This window comes from Magallana gigas, chromosome 2, assembly GCF_963853765.1.
Source record: "Magallana gigas chromosome 2, xbMagGiga1.1, whole genome shotgun sequence".
NCBI lineage: Eukaryota > Metazoa > Mollusca > Bivalvia > Ostreida > Ostreidae > Magallana > Magallana gigas.
The window spans coordinates 15721290-15737264 of NC_088854.1; the positions used below are offsets into that span (position 1 = coordinate 15721290).

A 15975-nucleotide genomic window follows, 5' to 3' on the forward strand; every position below is an offset into this window, starting at 1 on the left:
AAAAATACATAACCTTTCTCAGTTTTCGAAAATTCATTATCAAAATTAAAAACTATAGATGTACCTAGATATGTAAAATTGTTAACAATGTCTAAGTTTTGGTGTTTGAAAATCTATTTTTCATCGTTTCTGACCTTACCACCCATTCGAAAAATCACGATTTTGGATTTAAAGCAACAGTCATCGAAAGTTTCCTACCATACACATCTAGAAGATTTCGCAATCCTACAAACAATTCAGAGAAGAGAACTTAATTTTTATATAAACTATAATATAGTATTAATGTCACAATACTCGTAGTCATTGATGAAATGCATTGGACTATATATACATACGTTACAAAATCTATTCGTAGTGTTATCACAGACAAAACACTGCAACATTTAAATATTTGAGGTGTGTTATATATATATATATATATATATATATATATATATATATATATATATATATATATATATATTGAAACACAATAAAATCCACAGTGGTCGGCGAGTTATAGATAAAAATTAAATAAGAAAACACGAAAAACGTTCAATATAGCTTAAGCGCTTTCATTTTAAAATCTTCAGAAGCTATATAATGTTGTTTTCCCTTGGACTGAAATGTCACATTTTCATTGGTTTAAACATAGCACGTGATTGCCTCATATATCTCTATATTTGTTCTGTGAGAAATAATATTAGGCAATATGGCCGTCATTGGTCGACGCTTCGCTTACTCATTTCGACATTTCATAGTATTTAATACATAAACCGCATGCCGTAAGTTCTTAAAGTATTTGGATTAGTTGCCCTTTGAAATTCTTTAAAATTAGAGTAGTTGCCCTTAGAATATTGACGTCACATTGTTTTGTCTGGAGCAGAACAAAATAGCAGCGTCGAAATGTGCTCAAATCTCTGCAGAGGAAAGGGAGAAAACATTTTAAATTGAATAGCAACAAAACATTGTAAGAAAACATGGGTGAAGCAAGGATTTTTAAAGAGTATTTGAAAGGTGGGATTGAAAATTTTGAAGAGTTTAAATGAGTCAAATTGGACGAGATGTTAGGCATCTTGTACATGGCTTTATCGCTATTTGTGAATATATATGTCGCTTGACAGTCCTCGGGAAAACAAAACACTTATTAGGTTAGTTACTGACTCACTACGGAAATATATTGGGTTGATCAATCTCATAGACGACTCGGCTTCGCCTCGCCATCTATGAGATTGATCAACCCAATATATTTCCGTAGTGAGTCAGTAACTAACCTAATAAGTAATATTGTTTTCCCTTGGACTGAAATGTCACATTTTCATTGGTTTAAACATAGCACGTGATTGCCTCATATATCTCTATATTTGTTCTGTGAGAAATAATATTAGGCAATATGGCCGTCATTGGTCGACGCTTCGCTTACTCATTTCGACATTTCATAGTATTTTATACATAAACTGCATGCTGTAAGTTCTTAAAGTGTTTGGAGTTGTTGCCCTTTGAAATTCTTTAAAATTAGAGTAGTTGCCCTTAGAATATTGACGTCACATTGTTTTGTCTGGAGCAGAACAAAATGGCAGCGACGAAATTTGCTCAAATCTCTGCAGAGGAAAGGGAGAAAACATTTGAAATTAAATAGCAACAAAACATTGTAAGTAAACATGGGTAAAGCAAAGATTTTGAAAGAGCATTTGAAAGGTGAGATGAAAATTTTGAAGAGTTTAAATGAGTTAAATTGGACGAGATGTAAGGCATCTTGTACATGGCTTTGCGTAGATCATCGCTATTTGTGAATAAATATGTCGCTTGATAGTCCTCGAGAAAACAAAACACTTATTAGGTTAGTTACTGACTCACTACGGAAATATATTGGGTTGATCAATCTCATAGAAGGCTCGGCTTCGCCTCGCCATCTATGAGATTGACCAACCCAATATATTTCCGTAGTGAGTCAGTAACTAACCTAATAAGTAATAGTAACATAGGAACGTGACGTCAAAAAACTTGAACGTTGAACGGCAATGTCTATTATGACGTCATAGCTAGATTTAGCGGAAAAAAATATAATTTGCAACATAGTAGATAACATACAATTCAATACATTATTATATTCTATTATTATATTTTATGGAATAATAGTGACGAAAATTTAAAGATATTTCATCAACTTGTGAACAACCTTGATCCCAACATCAAATTTACTTTAGAAAGTAGTGACACCAAATTACCATTTTTGGACGTTCTGGTTATAAAGAAAAATTCAAAACTTTTTACTGATATATACTACAAAACAACTGACACACATCAATATCTTCATTTTAATTCGTGTCACCCTCATCATACAAAAACTGCTATTCCATATAATTTAGCTCGACGTATTTGTACCATTGTGAGCGATGAAAACACCCAAGACATACGCCTCGGGGAACTCAAACATTACCTCACTAACCAAGGTTATCCCGAAGGTCTCATTGACGACGGAATTCGTAAAGCCAGGACGTATGATAGATCGGAATTATTAGCCAGTAAACATCCGGAAAAAACCATTGATATTATTCCATTTGTACATACTTTTAATCCAAGAAATATGAACATTACGCCAATAATTCATCAGTTTAATAATATCCTCATCAACGACCAATCCACGAAAGAAATTTACAAAGATGTGAACTTCATTAACAGCAGACGTCAGCCTAAAAATCTAAAACGAATATTGTGCACTTCCCATCTTGATACTAAACACACAGTTACTAAGTGTAGAAACCCACGATGCGGGACCTGTGACCATATTACAGAGGGATCTAAGTACGACTTCAGCGGAAAAGAATTCATCGTAAAGACGGACATGTCATGTGACACTAAGAATGTATTATATGTTATAACATGTCCAGGCTGCAACGAGTACTATATTGGGGAAACAAGCAATCCACTTCGGGCCCGTGTGCGTGTACACAAACAACACATAAACACCCCGGGATATCGACAGATACCGTTAAGTGAGCATTTGGACACTTGCGGCAATAAACAGTTTAAAATATTTCCATTTTACAAACTGTTGAGTGACAGTAATGTACAAAGAAGAGAAAAAGAAAAACTTTTCATCCGTATTTTTAAACCCAAATTGAACTGTTTGTAATAATAATGTATTGAATTGTATGTTATCTACTATGTTGCAAATTATATTTTTTTCCGCTAAATCTAGCTATGACGTCATAATAGACATTGCCGTTCAACGTTCAAGTTTTTTGACGTCACGTTACTATGTTACCATTATATAGCTTCTGAAGATTTTAAAATGAAAGCGCTTAACCCTTTCAACGCCAAAGCGACAAAAATGTCGTCACTTGTCGTTATGCCAAAGCGACGTAAATGTCGGTTTTTATACTTATCTAGAATTTATCCGAAAAAGTTATAAACGTGTGGAAAAGTTCCAAATAAACAGATCGTAAATAAAAGGTTTGTGTTATATTATAAATTGTATGTATGATATAGCTAAAATTGACGTCATTTTACCCTAAATTGACGTCAAAATATGACGTCATTTTATTGCGCTTACAATTTTCAATGGCGAACAATTCTGATTCTGGGTCTGACGTTGACGCATCCGACGAAGACGTTTCCGACTTAGAAAGTGAAGAAGAAGCTGCCTTTTTCAGAGGCCCATGGTTTAGTGTAGTTGACCCCCAGACATTACAGCTGCCGGAGCCAGATTTTACAGAAAATGCTGGGCCCGTCAACTTTGGTCCTGGTATGGCAATTCTGGACTTTTTTGTGAAATTCTTGCATGCCGATGATGATAATGATATAATAGATATTCTAGTAAGAGAAACAAATCGTTATGCGGACCAGAAAATCGCCCAAAAAAGCAGACCTCCAAGAATATTGGGGCCACATTCACGATTTCGCAACTGGGTTCCTGTGACATCTGACGAAATGCTTGCATTTATTGGAATAGTGTTGAGCATGGGGATTGTGAAAAAGCCGACATTTGAATCGTACTGGGAATCGAACCCCCGTGCGTGGTCTTTTGAAACGCCAAACTTTGGGAAAATTATGTCAAGAAATCGTTTCCAGGCCATCCTGCAGTTTCTGCATTGCAGTGACAATTTAGATGTTCCAGAGCCCGGCGAAGAGGGATATGATCCCCTACATAAGATATCACCTGTCATCAACATACTAAATGAGACATTTGGTAAAAACTACAGGTAAATTGTACACTTATAAATGAAACTCAGATCACACAATCAATAAATTGATAACTTATTAGAATATTGAATGTACCGGTAATGCTAAATTCAGCGTGAAAGCGATAATATTTATGAAAGTTTTCGGTAAGGGTAATTTTACGCGTATATATTACACGCACTTTTATAGTAAAATATCAGTTTGTTACTACATGTATCATTTACTTTTATATGTTTATATGTAAATATATTTGCAATCGCACATATCTGTTTATATAAATCACAATAATTGCAGTCAGATATTCTTTATGAATTTCAAAGTAAATTTGAAACAAAGTTCATAGTTATTTTCAAATTCTTGAACAGCTTAAACAAGATTTACCCCCACCCCCCCCTTGCACTTTATGGGTATTTCAAACCTCCCGAGTAGTTCTTTATGTGTAAAACTGTGTAAGCTTATGAGAAAAGAATCAAGAAACTGTTTATCAAGTTAGCTTAGAATGAATTTGGTTCTTTTTTAAATATATCCCATTGACCTATTTGAATATACCCCATTGAGCTATTTAAGTTTATCCTATTGAGCTAAACAAGGTTAAAACAATTATTCATTGTTATAAAAAATTCAATCAATTCGACCAAACCCTGAACAATTTTAGCAAATGCACAAAAGACATTGGAATTACAGAAAAAAACTCAAATTTAAACTTATTAGGAAGTCAAAGTTAGAACAAATACAATGCAGCAAGATTGTCACAGGATTATCTATTTTTGCGTCTAGAGAATCTCTTTATTTCGAAACAGAGTGGGACACGATAGTAAAAAGAAAATTTCCAGGCTGAAAACCATGTATAAAATTGATAGAAACCTTTTATCCAATTGTGTAATGGACATTTTCCTAAATAAACGTGTTAATGCATCCAATTATACTACAAGAAATTCACAAAACTATAGTATACCAAAATGTCGATTACAATTATATTAATTCAAAGTGCAACATTTTTAAAAGAGCGTTGTAACATGGCATTGTTCTTGTCAGATGTAAATTTTTATCGGGCGCTTACAAAAGCAAGTGCACGCAGCAAACTGACCAATGGGGATTTCGGCACATATTTTTTTAATGCTCTCGCTAATAACTAAATTTAAAAAAAAACACCTCATAAGCCGTTAAAATTTGATACATGTACATGTATATAAATTATTTAGTTAGATTAATAAAATTCCAATTATCCCCGAGTTTCTCATATGTATTTCGCGTATCATGCAGGCATGGGTTTTGTCAAATACAACACACATACTTTAAACTTCAATAAAGACAAGACCTTTGGAAATTAAAACTATGTGTAAGCGAGAAAAAAGTATTCCCATTTCTATTTTATCAAATGCTTAAACCCAGCGATATGTTGTTTATTCCAACTCATTAAACCCCCCCCCCCCCCCCCCAAAGAAAACTCTCAGAGCGCTCGCTTAAAAATACTTCCCCGAGCAAAATGTTGCTGCTTTTATAATTATTTTATCATCATTTAAATTGATGAAAAAAACTTCTTGAATACTACACTGCAAACACATGTACTTCGTACACGTGCAATGAATTACAAAGTAATAAAAAAAACAATGTCTCATGCTTTGGATAATTGTCAGAAATTAATATGTATAGTCAATACTAGTTAAGCCTTGGTCACTTTTTTGTTAATATTTCCTGATTTAATTATGTTCTTTCAAGTCTAAATCAAGATGTCTGTGTAGACGAACGCATGGTTGGCTTTAAAGGCAGGCATCAGTTAAAGCAGTATATTTCCAACAAGAAGGCCCACCGATGGGGTATAAAGCTCTGGGTGTTGTCAGACTCCATCACCGGGTACACGCACCACATCAATGTTTACAAAGGAAGTAGGAATGAACGCCGTAGTCCGAATGGACAAGTATGTTGTCCTTTAATGCGCGCTTTTGTTAAACATGTTGGTTATATCTTAATTATTTCAATATAATGCACAAGTATTTGTAGCTAATTTTAATCCCAGAAATGATATGAAACGCACCCTGCTAATGGTAATAAGGAATTTTCCCTAGGGTTATCAGGCAGTGATGGATCTGATGGAACCTCACTTTTACAAGGATCACCACGTCACTTACGACAGCTTTTTCACAAGCCCTGCTCTCGTCTACGACCTTCTGGATAAGGGGACTCACAGTACCGGCACGGTCATAAAAACTCGAAAGGGGATGCCTTCCAGTTTCAAAATCACACCAATTCAGAAAGGAGAGATTCACGTGAAAACACGGGGTTGAGTCATGGCAATTCTTTGGGCAGACAGAAGAGTAGTTTCATTTCTGACTACAACCGGTTCCCCACGGTACGTACATGTTGTATTTAGATTTGATTCACCACGCCGTCGTTTGACGAATAAATACGCCCCCTCCCCTTTCTCTGCAATATCTATAATTCTAATGAAAAATATTATTTGCAACAGATTTGTACAGACAACAAATGGCAAAGGACGAGACATCTCTATACCAGCAGTTGTTGAAACATACAACCACACAATGGGAGGAGTCGATCTGGGGGACCAATTAATTCTACAGTTTGAACCCCAGTTCAAAAGTCTAAAAATGTGGAGAAAGCTCCTCTTTCACAGTCTTGTCACAGCAGCGGGTATTGTGTGATTTCATATTTCCATTAAAAATTAAACTGTTTTAGTGTTGATGGTACACGAAAAATCGCAAACATATAGGTTAACTTATTTAAGATTCAGAAATGAAGGTAAGTGTAAAAAAAACCATCATGATTCGAACTCATGACTTCTACAGATTCATAGTTCGAGCTCTGGGGCCCGTTTCACAAAGCTTTCCTAAGATTATCGTCAGTGCACTAGCTTTAACAATACCCACAAACCATCTGCGCGTGCGACCAGATAATCTTAAAAAAATGTTAAAATTAAAAGTATACACAAAAGAAATTAATTGAAGAAATATATGTATATTTTGATAGTTCTAAAGTTTTCAGTTAAGAATTTAAGTGAACAAGTCCTAATAATTCGTTTTTTCTTGTATTTTTGTTCAACTTTATTATGCATGTAATTCATTTCATTATATATAAACAGTCGCCATGTTCCTAAGACATCGGTTTACCTGTCTTAAAGTTAAGACATAACTTAGTAATTTCATAAGGTGAGACTTGAATAGTGAAACGGATAAGTAATGAACTTAGGAAAAAGTTCTTTCCTAATATATAACTTAGTCCTACGTATGCTTTGTGAAACGGGCCACTGACCCATTGCGCTACACTGTTAGCTAATGATTTTGAGGGGAAAAAATAATTTTACTTGATTTTATTGTTTATTTCGATAGAAAGTATGTCACAATATAGAGGTATCTCATACAACCATAAACATTTCATAATTGTTTTTCAGTTAACGCATTCATTTGCTACTGCGACACTTTCCTGGTTCAGCAAAAATTGAACCATCTAAAATTCCATCAGCAACTCTGCCAGGAATTGATAGGGGGATACAGGCAGGGTAGCAGAAACAGACAGACGAGAGTGGTGCCTGTACAGCACAGAACCTTGGCGAGGCTCACCGAGAGGCATTTCCCGTCCGTCATTCCAGAAGGGAAAAGGAAGAAGTGCGTGGTGTGTGCTGGAAATGACCGCTTCAAGAAAACACGCATCCAGTGGTGGTGTCAAGACTTTGAGGTGGGGCTGTGTGTCGACCGCTGCTTTAGGCTTTACCACACCCGCATTCATTTTAAATAAATGACAACAATAGCGAAAGAGAAATAAGGGGACTGTGTAAAAGGGGAAAATGAAAAGCAGAGAGAGAGAGAGAGAGAGAGGAGAGAGAGAGAGAGAGAGAGAGAGAGAGAGAGAGAGAGAGAGAGAGAGAGAGACGGAGAGACTAAATGTTGTAATAATTTGTAAAATATTGCATCCATTATACAATTGATTTTTATTGCATTTTGAATGCAAAAAAAATCTGGAAGATTTAAACGAAATACAGACGTTATATACGTTATACTCACATGTTGACTTTAACTTACTTCTCTGCTCTCTGCTTACGTTGAAACAAGATTTTTAACTTATATCTGATAGACATAGAAATAGGTATGATGAAATATTGAATTTATTTAAAGAGTAATAATTTAATTCTGGTTGTAACGCGCTTTCTGATTGGCTAAAAAATTATTTTATATCGTATAAAGAATGTTGCCTACGTCATAGTAAGATTAACGTCAAAAAAGTATCAATACGCCTGACGTTACGTTTGAATTTTGTACAATTTTACGTCATTTTAAAGGTCAAATTACCGTTTTTATCTACAATGAAGAGTAAAAAAAATTAAATTATAAGCAATGAATTCAATATTTATTAGTTTTATACGATATAAAATGGTTTGGAACAGTTTACGCTTTTTTATAAACCGCTTCGCGGTTTATAAAGCGTAAACTGCCCCAAACCATTTTATATCGTATAAAACAAATAAATATTGAATTCATTCCTTAAATAAATACAGTATTGGTGTGCATAATATGTTTATGAAATAAGCAGGTGCGACTTTTTACGTTGCAACTCGACGTCGCGTTTTACCGCATTACTTAACGTTGACGTCACTGTATGGCAAGATGACGTTACATACGTTACTGACTATCGGCGTTGAAAGGGTTAAGCTATATTGAACGTTTTTCGTGTTTTCTTATTTAATTTTTATCTATATATATATATATATATATATATATATATATATATATATATATATATATATATATATATCAAATGAACCGAAATTGGTCAAGAGAATTTAATTTCATTTAAAAACCTTTTTTCACTAAAGCTTTACATATATATATCAATGCATGTATGATTAGCACGATATTTCATATACTCCTTTCTTTTGCATTACAATGCCATCTATACATAACCGTGCAATTTTAATATATCAAATTTTCGTAATTTTCCTGACATTGGTTGCACATGTATAACGACTTAATACAAATCTATATTTCTGATCGTATCTATCAAAGAACCTATAGCCTACATCATACGATTTGTTGGCAATGTATGCTACGTAAAAAACAGGGATAAAGAAACTACTAAAATCAGAGCGAAAGTTCTTGCCTTTCCTCTTACCTGTATGAAAGTTTTTATCAATGATATATGCTGTACATGTATTGACCTGGATTTAAGATGGACATGTGGCGGACTATTTATATCTTACGACACGTGGGGATCTGAACGTGATGTTGGCTCTATAGGTTTCAAAATCTGCGCTTCACACTTGCTATACAACTAGAACGGCCTAAATACGTAGTAACAGAAAAATAAAAACAAGTAATTACTGACTCAATGACAAACAATGTAAGCAAAATAATTGTAATATGTAAATTCTAATGTATGGCCTCATTCATTATATAACCAAATTAAAGACCTATATAAATGTGTTCTTAATGTAATAAGAAATGCGATTGATTGTTGAAGATATTGGGGAGAGTAGATATAACATTACAGAGAAGTAACACATGGAAAATATTTTTAAATAAATAACATATCTGGCCTACATGGGGTTTAATTAAATCAAGTGCTTTTCATGAAACGGTGACTGGTGTCGGTATATAATTAAAAGTCTCATATAATCGGCGTTTTCGTTAAAGACCCCGTAAGTTTTACTAAACATCAAACAGCGTAGGTTATGATATGTCAGATAAAATAGTTATATATATATTAAGATTCTTCGGACTTCGTCGTTTTTTTTTTTACCTCAAATGCTCACTTGTTGACCAGTACACATCAATATCGATTTCCACACCTTTCGGGGGAAAAATGTTTAATATAAACTGTTTATCTTACACGGGACGTATACACGTCCCTGATCTTACTATAGTATTTACTGCAGATCTTCATAGTTATCATATTAATATCACGAATTAATTATTATACAATTTAATATACTGGTGCGGGTATATAACATAAATGATTATAAAATTTCTGCTTTCATAACAAACCCTGTCGCGACCCCAGAAAAGGAAATATGACCAATCAGCGCATAGCTACAAACCACGTGATACATTACATAAGTTGCAAACATCACAGTAACCGTACTTTACACCGATGGATCTACTGTGAGTGAGGAAGAGTGGATCAGCCACAGTCAATGATGGTTGATTTAGCGAAAGAAGCATTCAATACTCAGAATTTCCAACTAGCAGTGGAAATTTATGAGCGGACGATAAAAGAAAACGGACCATCCTTGGAACTATGCATAGGACTGGCTGACAGTTTTGCCTCGTGTGGTCACTTTGAAAAAGCTTTTGATACGTATGCGAGTGCTTTCAGACTCGGAAACTTGACCCAGTCATCTTTAAAACATTTGGTTTCAGCTCTTGTGAACGCTGTAAAGCAGGACAGTATTGCCACAAGTGCAAATATGAGCAAAAGTTTCATGTTTACATGCACTATATGCAGGGGACTTTTTAATGAACCAGTGACTATTCCGTGCGGACACACTTATTGTAGAAAATGTTTCGAAAGAGATCAATCAAAAGCATGTAGAACATGTGGTACTCTTCATCATTTAGTGAGGACTTCAAATTTTAAATCCAACGTGTTACTGATGAGATTAATCGAAAGTTGGTTCCCTAATGAAAGTAAAGCTTCGTGTTTGAAATCTGAAGGGAATAAGTTTTTTGAAAGAAGAAAATACGATAGATCGATTGAAATGTACAGTTTAGCCATTGAATTGTGTAAGTATTAATTTTAAACCAAAAGTAAGTTATGAAACACAATCCGGAAGATGGTTGTTTTGTAACAATCTAACTTCCGGTTGGGTTAAAAATGTCCACAAGTCTACTTTCACTTTGATTATTTATGAGAAAATAGGAATTTGAATCATCAAAGCTAATTGTAATGACTTTTCCGTTAGTTATTCACAATTGCTATGCATCTGGAAATTAAAACTTAGGTTCAAAATGATTTTAATAATAGATTTCAAAGCTGTTGATCACAGACTGTTGTAACATGTTTGACATTATATGATAATTTCCAGTTTTTCAAAGTTAAAAAGTATACAAAATTGCCTCACCTTGCAGTCAATTATAAAGGGTTTTCTTTGCATCATTGAAGTGCGCTTTTTCCTTCCATATTATCAGTGAAGAGTTAAGACCATGATATTGGAAATCTGAAAATTTGTTTTACAGCTCCAAATGATCATTTGTTACTGAGCAATCGTTCCCATGCATTTGCCTGTCTTGATCGCTATAGTGAGGCTCTGCAAGATGCAGAAAAAGTGATCAAACTTCGACCTGATTGGCCTAAAGTAAGATTCTTTTTACATCTCTATCTTTATTTTCAATTTTTATAGATGAATTATGAGTATGAGGAACTGTGTCTTTTTACTTCAGTAGGATGTTTGAGCAACATTTGAAATGTATAAGATAATTTAGAATTTAGTATATTATTATCATAATTGATAAGTTTTTAATTATATGTATCACTTTTTTCAAACCTAATAGGGATACTTCAGGAAGGGTTGTTCCCAGTTTGGCTTGAATCTGTTTGAAGATGCTGTGGTGTCATTGCTACAATGTCTAGCATTAGACTCTGAAGTTCAGGCAGCAAAAGATTTCCTTGCTAAAGTAAGTAAAATACTTTGAATATTCCACACATTATGACATAATAAAATATTTCTGGGTGTATTTTAAAACCATTGTTTTTTTCATTATTAATTTGGTTGCTCTCTATTCATGCCTATGTGCCAATCTATGGTAGTACTGTCATCAAGATGAAGAAAATTGATTCAAACATTATGATTTCTATGGCAATGTCAAAATGTAAAATATATTTCAATTGGTATCAATAGTCTTACCAATCTTTATGGGAGGGAAAAAATTCTTAACATATCAAAACAATCCTTGAACATGTAACAGTAGGTCACTATAAACGTATAATTTATTTCAGTCTCTGCACAAGATTCTGTCCCCATTCCCAGATGATGATGTCAAAGCTTTGGCTTTAAAGAATCAGTTTAACCCTTCACTGCTGACTCGACTGATTCGGGCCAACTTCAGCTCCTCTCTTCTTCTACCTCACATGACCGTCCACAAATTGGAGCAACTCAAGGACATCATCGATGAAACCCTCTGCAGTGCCACCAACTTCTTACTTGAACAAGAAGAAGTCAAACCAAGCTTTGATCATGTTGATATGGTAGGTATTGCAAGTACTGTTTTTGCATTTCTGTTAAAGCCTATTTTGAAAGAAATGGTGTTTGACTTGAAAAATCTATGGATGAAATAATCACTTTTTGCTCATTTTTGTAGGAGGAACAGTGTTCATCTGGGCATGTTTCCTTTGGTCAGAATGACAACAATGTCCTTCCCTTAAATTTTAAAAGTATGTACAGGCTTTGCCCTATCACAGAGATTAAATTTTCTGATTTGATGTAGATTTTATTTATGAATGGAATGAATTTCATCAGGTGCATCAGAACCAAGCAGCAGATCAGAGTCGCCAGTCTTTTTCTGTCGAGGTTCAAGGTCACGTTCACACTCGCCCTCTGGTAGGAACATTGACATCAACAGGAAGCGGGCCAGAGAACCGAGCACCACCCAACCACCACTGTCCCCACAGGAATCACCGCAAAAACAACAAAGTAAGTTTAGGGAAACAATTCTTAGGCGTATAAAATTTATTAAGTTTGAAAAATATTATGTGTATTAAAAATATCAGTTGATCAATGAATTTCATAGCGATAATCATTAATTATTTACATATCATATGTTGTAAAACTTACAAAATTTCTGCTTTGTAGAGTCTGAAGAAATTGTACCAATGGATATTAGCAAAATCTTGGTGAATGTTGAAGACTTTGAATGCAGTTTGTGTTATCGACTGCTGTATGAACCAGTAACCACCCCATGCGGACACTCCTTTTGTCGTCCCTGTCTAGACAGGTGTCTAGATCACCAAAGCAACTGTCCTCTATGCAAAAGCACATTGGCTGAGGTAAGCCCTGTTGCACTTCAATGTTACTAACATATAAACAATGTGTTTTTTTTATGAAGTTCATTGATTCATATGTGTTTAAATATCTCTTAATTTAGGCCTCAAATTTTAAACAATTAGTGATGTTTGTTAGGCACTGCAATGGGTCAAATGCTGTCAAATTTATTGATTTTACTGCCATTTGAAAAAGGGAATATAATTTACTTTGAATTAAATAAAATAAGTTAAGAACCTTTTCAAATCTTGCAATGGAAATTAAAATAATTGTATGTCACATACTGTTATAAAATTTTTGGCTGTAGAAATTGAAGATTGTTAATATATTTGGCATTATATTTATTCTTAGTATTTCTTTTTCATTTGTGAAACAGTATTTGGCTGAGAGGCGTCAGACTCGAGATGAATCTTTGGAAAATATTATTAAAACATATTTCCAAAAAGAATATGAAGCAAGGAAAAAACTTCATGAAGATGAAATTGCAGAACTTGCCAAGTAAGTTCAGATATATTAACATAACAAATAATAAAAAAAAAGTGTTTCTTTGCTCCAATAATTGTTGAGGAAATCTTTGGTAAATGAAAAGTATAAAACGTTATTGAATCTTCCAAGATTCAAGTGTAAGTTTTTGGAGTAAGTTTTTTTGTTGAGTTTTTAATTGTTGACATGAAAGTATAAAATTGAGTTTCTTTTCACTTCAGGATGGGTGAAGATGAAAGACATCACATCCCCATTTTTATTTGCGCCATGGCTTTCCCTGGAGTGTCCTGCCCACTGCACATATTTGAACCTCGATATCGACTGATGATAAGACAATGTATGGAAGCAGGGACTCGCCAGTTTGGCATGTGCATTGCAGATGGAGAATCAGAGTATGTGTGAACATTTTTATATTTTCTATATACTGCTAGTTTTTGTTTCTCCTACACAATGGGTTTTCAGTTAAACTGGTTCCTTGCCTTTTTAATTTTCATGGAAGTCATGTTTTAAAATGATCGAAAAATAGATGGGAATTAAGGTTTTTTAACTAATTAGTAAAACACTAAATGAGTTGACTAAAGTGCTAGTATTTCCAATGGAAGTCAGTGAAACCCAGATAAAAAAGACATATAAAAAGATAGTACCTGCTAAATAGTGTTATGTAATATGGTAATGATGCCAACAGAACTTTGTAATGGTATGCTTAACAAAATTTTAATGGTTTTATTTGACAAATGAGTTAAAAAAAAAAAGAATTATTTTTTCTAGTTCTGGTTCTCTCTGAAATTAGATTAATCCAGTTCGTGAAACTTTAAATTTTTAGCATGCTTGTTGCAGTTGCAAAATTATTAACAACCAGTTATATTTTTGTTCACAGGGATGAGTTTTCGGAGTTTGGCTGTATGTTGGAGATCAGAGATGTCCAGTTCTTCCCTGATGGCCGGTCCCTGGTGGATTGTATTGGAGGACGGAGATTTCGAGTTTTATCCAAGGGACATCGAGATGGGTACAACACTGCAAACGTTGAGTTCCTGAGGGATGTAGTAGTTAAAGAAAAGGATATGGAAGGTAGATTATGACCTATTGTATTTGTTTCTTTCCACTCATCTAAATTTAGAAAATGTTGTTGTTACTCATTGAAAAAGTGATAATGAGCAAATTAACTATCACATTTTAAATCAGTTATTTAGAAAGCTGTAAGAATTGATTGTTCAGTTTCTTTAGTATGAGGATGTAGAGAAATATTGTAAGTCTAAACATTAATGTAACAATAAAAACAGAAATGTTACAATAATTTTCTTTTTTCCAAATTCAGCTGTTAACAAACTGCAAGAAAAGACCTACAGTGAAGTGAAAAGCTGGTTTGAAAACCTCCCAGGAATACAGAGAAATCAGATCAGTCGCCATTTTGGCGGCTTTCCCTCCTACGACGCTGATTTTCAGGGTAATCCTAACAGCACTGCTTGGCTATGGAAAGTCCTGCCAGTTCTCCCTCTGGATCCTAGGATCCAGTTAAAAATGCTGGCAATGACCTCCTACAAGGAGCGGTTAGAGGGCATACTGAGAGTGGTGGAGTACATTAAAAGACGGCAGAGTTCATGACTATGGAAGATACCTTATTTCCTGAATTACCTCCCATTTAACTACCAGATAGTGATAGGGCTCGTTATAGTTATTGCTTTATTTATTCAAGTTGTAATCTGAACAATCTTCTCATTTATATTTTATATTTATATTTTAGACTATCCATTTTCTTATCCAGATGTTTGAATGCTGTAGGAAGATTTGTATCTTAAGAGAGATGCTGTATTTGTGAGAGTATGGGTAGTGAGAGAGGTGTCTTTGTTTATGTGTTTTTATCAACTGGTTAATGCATCTTGTCACAACTACTCACTGAAATGAGGCTTGTAAAGAATAAGTATATTTACTTATTTACTTTAGTGATATAGAAAATGCCGATACCGATAATTGTCATAGAAGAGAACGGTTAAGTTACTACAGTTTGCCAAAAATGATTTTACAAGTGTTGGAGTTTTTATGTTGGATACCTCTTCTTGACATGGACTGTTTTAACTAAAACTTTAAAATGAAATTTTACCTGTTAAAAGCAACTACAGCATTCGGTATGGGAGATTGTGTGCAAAAGCATTGTTTGATACCAGGTATATTGAGGGTAAATCGATAATTATATTTAAATGAATAATTTAACTATCTAATCAGGATGAGCTTCTGTGTCTGTCGATTGATTTACTTTGATTAATATGGTCTGCAATGAGTACCTTTGAACTGTGATATTTCTTCAAACCTTTCAGGTCAAATATTCAATGTATATTTTTGTATCT

General features: G+C 34.1%; 2 protein-coding genes across 2 annotated transcripts; both read left to right on the forward strand.

Annotated features, from left to right (window-relative positions):
• The first annotated feature begins 3351 nt into the window (after positions 1-3351).
• LOC136272752 (piggyBac transposable element-derived protein 4-like) lies at positions 3352-7988 on the forward strand. The gene is made up of 5 exons (XM_066075233.1): positions 3352-4184; positions 5884-6082; positions 6231-6514; positions 6632-6813; positions 7571-7988. Exons 1-3 carry the CDS (start codon positions 3544-3546, stop codon positions 6447-6449), a joined length of 1059 nt encoding a protein of 352 aa, XP_065931305.1. The 5' UTR covers positions 3352-3543; the 3' UTR covers positions 6450-6514; positions 6632-6813; positions 7571-7988.
• A 2218-nt stretch (positions 7989-10206) lies between these two features.
• LOC105346493 (LON peptidase N-terminal domain and RING finger protein 1) lies at positions 10207-15566 on the forward strand. The gene is made up of 11 exons (XM_011455063.4): positions 10207-10895; positions 11349-11467; positions 11664-11786; positions 12109-12357; positions 12471-12543; positions 12629-12802; positions 12962-13155; positions 13527-13648; positions 13855-14025; positions 14511-14701; positions 14949-15566. The coding sequence occupies exons 1-11, from the start codon at positions 10307-10309 to the stop codon at positions 15233-15235; spliced, it is 2292 nt and encodes a 763-aa protein (XP_011453365.3). The 5' UTR covers positions 10207-10306; the 3' UTR covers positions 15236-15566.
• Positions 15567-15975: the final 409 nt, after the last annotated feature.